The sequence below is a fragment of the Pollachius pollachius genome (assembly GCF_949987615.1).
Source record: "Pollachius pollachius genome assembly, chromosome: 10".
In the NCBI taxonomy this organism is placed as follows: Eukaryota; Metazoa; Chordata; class Actinopteri; order Gadiformes; family Gadidae; genus Pollachius; species Pollachius pollachius.
Window position 1 is genome coordinate 12,411,895 of NC_136943.1, and position 5,004 is coordinate 12,416,898.

Below are 5,004 nucleotides of genomic sequence, written 5' to 3' on the forward strand. Positions count from 1 at the left end.
TACATTACATGTATTTGTGAAAGTCTATATCTTTGTATCTTTGGTAGTAGGATATAAATGCTGATTCTCAATACGCGGGTATTGAGTGGATGCATGAAGACGTTGGTTCGTTCATTGAGCCATTCCTCCAGAGCCATGGCGAAAAGCAAGTTCGAGTATGTCCGTCAGTTCGAGACAGACGACACCTGTCTGCGAAACTGCTACATTGTTGTACGTCTGGATGGGCGCAACTTTCACAAGTAAGTCATTTCTATTCAACGAGTCATTCACATAAGCCACTGGTTAATAAAAGAAAATTAAAAAAAACACTTTACTACAGGGTGTTTTCATGTCCATTGAAATCATTTTATACATGTTGCACTGTGTTCCAGGTTTTCAGAAAAACACAACTTTGCTAAACCCAATGACAACCGGGCACTGGGACTGATGACACGCAGTGCCCAGTCTGTCATGGAGGAGCTGGAGGACGTTGTCATCGCCTATGGACAAAGTGACGAGTTTAGCTTTGTGTTCAAGAGAACCTCCACCTGGTTCAAGAGGAGAGCGAGGTAGGATTTATCCACAGTATTCGGGACCAGGATGATTATAATGTGTGTGTATAGGGTTAGGGCTACATGCTTCGGAGGGAGCAACCGTTTCAGTTACATGGGTTAAGTTGGGAGAGAGAGGGAGGGATTCCTGAACTGGCTCGGTATGGTGTGGCATTCTAGTGTGGCTGGGATTTGCATTTGTATTACAACCCAGTTTTTTTTTGTTATAGCCTACCATAAAATCTGATTGATTTCGTATTTTATATATTTAGTTTTTTTCAGATGGACAGCGACCCACAATAATATCCGCAATGATGATTTCAGTAATTGGACGTTCAATATATATAATAGGCTATAGAGAGACAATGTAATATATATATATACTCATTAGTTCTGTTTACACATTGGAAAATGTTTCACGGATATTTCCCAGAGTGCCACACGGTGTGGTTGATTTTAGAAATATGCTTTGAATATCGTTATCAGTGATCTATCTAATAGAGTGAAATATTGTCTAATGTCCAGTCTTTACATCCAGACTAATCCGAAAACAACAATCTATTTGGTCATTGCAAGAGAATATCGTCAAACCAACATCACCACGTGCTTCTATTAAACCTGCATTACCCTTTTTTAATTAGGCTTATATAGATATAGGAACGAACAAACAATAAAGAATCAAGCTGTTGAGAACTCTAGCCATACTCTTTGTGCATTGTCTATGTGTCTAACACAGAAAAACATACAGTTTATTGTATTTTTATAACGGCACCCTGGGCTGGTGTCACTGAAGCCCACCTGGAGGCGTGGCGGGCTCACTTTGGCCCGACCTCAGAGAAGATCCATCTCGCGGTACGGCTTGGCGTGTTTAAACTGGTTGTTGCAACGCGAATCAGCACAGCATTGTACAGTTCGGTAAGGCCAAAAGTGCAAATGGAAAAACGCCATTAGTCTTCTCTCTACCGGAGACTTACCGGAAGTAAGAGAACAGATATCTCGTTTTGAAGATGATATGCAGTGAAAGTCATGACCTTCGCTCGGCCTTTGATCCAGGTGTGGAAATGTGTGGAGGAAACTAACAATGTATGTGTTGTTTGATTTTGGACAGTAAACTGATGACCCACGTAGCCTCCCAGTTCTCCTCTTCGTACGTCTTCTACTGGAAGGAGTATTTTGCCGAGCAGCCCCTTCTCTATCCCCCCGGGTTCGACGGACGCGTGGTCCTATATCCTAGCAACCGTAACCTGAGAGACTACCTCAGCTGGAGACAAGCAGACTGTAAGCATACGCCATCACCTAGGAATGAGCTTTAAGGGCACTATCGCTGCTTGTTGATTCAAGTAAGAAGTGCTTTGTCAGCTGTGTTGACTGACGGGCCTTACTTTTACCTCATCGGTCTGACAGCCAATCAGGTTCAGGAAACCAATGTGGCAATACCCTTGATGGAAGAAGAGGTTGAAACAACAATAGCATATACATATATATGTGAGGAATTTCATGTATAAATGTATGTGTCAGCTAATTTATAAAATAAATGCAATCATAATAGCCTTAACTGGACATACACTTATTGACATAAGGTATTCCCCAGTGTTTATGGAAACACTGGAAAAGATTCTGTGTTACCACTTTAAGCTTAAGAAATGTCAATGATTTGGTCAATATTTCTCTAATGTCTATCCTTGTAGTGTACAATTATTTTTTTTTTTACTGATGTGGACCTATGTGTCTGAAACAAAGTTGAATTGATAATACAATAAAAGCTGAAAGAAATGAAACAGTAGGCATATTAGTTTTGGTACCGCAAAATGCAATTGCGGTAATTTAGTACATAATCGACATCCTTATTGTTCAACTAAAAGTACATCACAGATGGAATGACTGCTTCCTTGTCTAAAATCTTGAACTGTTGTCTATTCTAGGTCACGTAAATAACTTGTATAACACATCGTTTTGGACATTGATACAAAAAGGGGGACTTACAACAATCCAAGCAGAAGAGCGCCTGAAGGTGAGAGAGGAAACATCTTTGTGTGTGACATGTTGTTTGTCTGTATAATTATCAGGCCTTCACATCTGTGTTACTGAATGTAACTTTTAAGTCCTCAAACATATCATTTTAAAGTGTCTGTGTAAAGGCATGCATTTTCATTATTCTTATTATATAATATAAGTTATTGGCACTTATTAGATAGTGAATTGATTAAGATAACTTCAGGATGTCACAAGTTAACATCGATGCTCCCAAACCTGCTGCCACCTTGAGTTATGTGTCCAATTACATCAGCCTCATGAACGGCAACCTGCGAACACAAACCTCCACTCTCCACCACTGTGCATAATACACGTTACACCGTTCAGGTGCCCATGCACACATTGGAACTTTTGAAATATCATGCTGCAGGGAACATTAGCTGCGGACAAGAATGAGATCCTGTTCTCTGACTTCGACGTCAACTACAACAACGAGCCAATGCTGCTCCGAAAAGGGACCACCCTGATCTGGGAGAAGGTGAGGCTCCGACTCTATTGACATCCAGTAGATACCGATTCATTGCTTATTTGTTCTCGTATTTTGGGTAAAATGAATGCAAACGCATCAACTATTTTTTTTGCAATTCTAAACGTCATATCCTTTCATCTCATCTTGTTAGCGAGACGAAGCGGTGACCAAAATGGTGAAGCTCCCCAACGAAGAGGAGGAGAAGGAGGTAACGGTCACCCGCAGCAGGAAGAGGGTGTGCCCCCACCACTGTGACATCATAGGGGACCAGTTCTGGGAGGAGCACCCGGACATTCTGGAAAGAGACGACTGCTGAGGCGAACCGCCTGACGTGGGAGAATATGATTCCAGGGTTTTAAACGAGATGGACTTGATGTGCCCCTGGACTAAAGGAGTCAAATGACTTGGCAAATCATGTATTGCATTTCCTAAGGTGGCAAGTTCACAAAACATCAAATGGAGAATGTTTCATTATTAGGTTGCACTAGTTTTATTTATGATATTCATCCTTCCGATGACATTTATTTAATAAACGGTTTTGTTATAAGCAATTTCCAGGCTTATTTTTAACATTTCATTTTTTATATCCGGCAGATCTCAGTTAACAAACACAACTCTGTGTCACTCATAGTTCCACGCATCTGAAAATACACAATCATTTGATACCATGAATGGCATCTTGAGGGTATTTCCACCCCTGTCCTGGCTTGAGCTGTCAAACTCCTTAAACATGATATCTACAGTATGCAATGCGTTTTTTACTCTGTGGCGGTGTTTATGAATATCAGACAGGGCCGCTGCTGGCCGTTTCGGTGCCCTACGCGAGCAGGGGGGGGGGGGGGGGCGAGGGGAGCCTCTTTTTATATATTAGGTAAAAACATAATTGCCGAAATTGAGTGATAGGTTATGCAATTAAGAAAAAACAACGGTGGGCCTCTTCATAACTAATTTATATATTTTTTTAATTCAATAGTGTAATAATTTTTTTTTTTATTTTTTTATTTTTTTTACAAACCATAATTTTTGGTGCCCCCCCCCAGGTACGTAGGTGCCCTACGCACTCTGCGTACTCTGCGTATAGGGAGCGGCGGGCCTGATATCAGATGTCATCTGGGGATGTCTCTTCACAGTAAGCTACACACAATGACGGCTATTGTCACTGTTGGAAAATAACTACAATATCTACAATATTATTACTCAGTGAACATAATTGGACGTAGTAGGTTTATTCTTAAATAAATAAAACTTGGGAAGTCTGCTCACCACTTAACCCATTCGGTTGCCCACCCTTTACAGAAGCCCAGATTGAGCGGTCTGCCAGACACTGGCTCTAAGAATACCACACACGCCTACTGTATCAATGACGCCTGTGACATATTTAACACGCTTATAACTATCTAGTCGGGGCGTGTACTGGAAAAACCCAGCATGGTTTAGATACTGTAGCTACTGTACTTATGTACTAAAGTATATTAAGGACATCCAACCATCCTTTCAAACCAAGGACGTGGCTTTTGAAAAGTCCAGGATTATTTTGTTTACTTGTTACCAAATACTTCCATCAGATTGGCATTACTATAACGCTAAATTCCCTTTCAAATGACAAATAAGGACTCACTGCAAGTGCGTGATATTGGGAATATCTGGTGATGGGGATATAAATGAGCGGAACTAACGCGCCCGATCTGTTTCATCTTATCGTCTCGCTGCCGACTGCCGTGTCCACTCTCCTCTCGTCGCCTCGCCTCTGCTTCCCTCGTCTTGAATGTGGTTGGCGTGGGAGGGGAGTGGTTGTTTGAATGAATATGAGAATCGCACGCCTCGAGCACCTTAACAGCACCGAGAGGCGAAGCGACGCGCAATGTCCAAGGAGACGCATTTCAACTAAAGCGTTTTGCGTGTTTGTTTTTTTTGTTTTGACTCAATGTGCTGCAAAATATAATATTTACACACACACAGGTTTATTTTAGA

General features: G+C 41.4%; 1 protein-coding gene across 1 annotated transcript; it reads left to right on the forward strand.

Moving 5' to 3' along the window:
- The first annotated feature begins 55 nt into the window (after window positions 1–55).
- Window positions 56–3,562, forward strand: thg1l (tRNA-histidine guanylyltransferase 1-like). Its single transcript, XM_079744334.1, has 6 exons — window positions 56–239; window positions 372–548; window positions 1,639–1,808; window positions 2,453–2,541; window positions 2,935–3,042; window positions 3,185–3,562. Exons 1-6 carry the CDS (start codon window positions 58–60, stop codon window positions 3,347–3,349), a joined length of 891 nt encoding a protein of 296 aa, XP_079600460.1. The 5' UTR covers window positions 56–57; the 3' UTR covers window positions 3,350–3,562.
- The last annotated feature ends 1,442 nt before the right edge of the window (window positions 3,563–5,004 follow it).

Bases quoted from the DNA above. Each gene is read 5' to 3' on its own strand.
- thg1l (XM_079744334.1), top strand. From the start codon at position 58: ATGCTGATTCTCAATACGCGGGTATTGAGTGGATGCATGAAGACGTTG. The intron at 240-371 runs GTAAGTCATTTC...ACTGTGTTCCAG, and splicing joins GATGGGCGCAACTTTCACAA to GTTTTCAGAAAAACACAACT. The intron at 3,043-3,184 runs GTGAGGCTCCGA...TCATCTTGTTAG, and splicing joins CCACCCTGATCTGGGAGAAG to CGAGACGAAGCGGTGACCAA.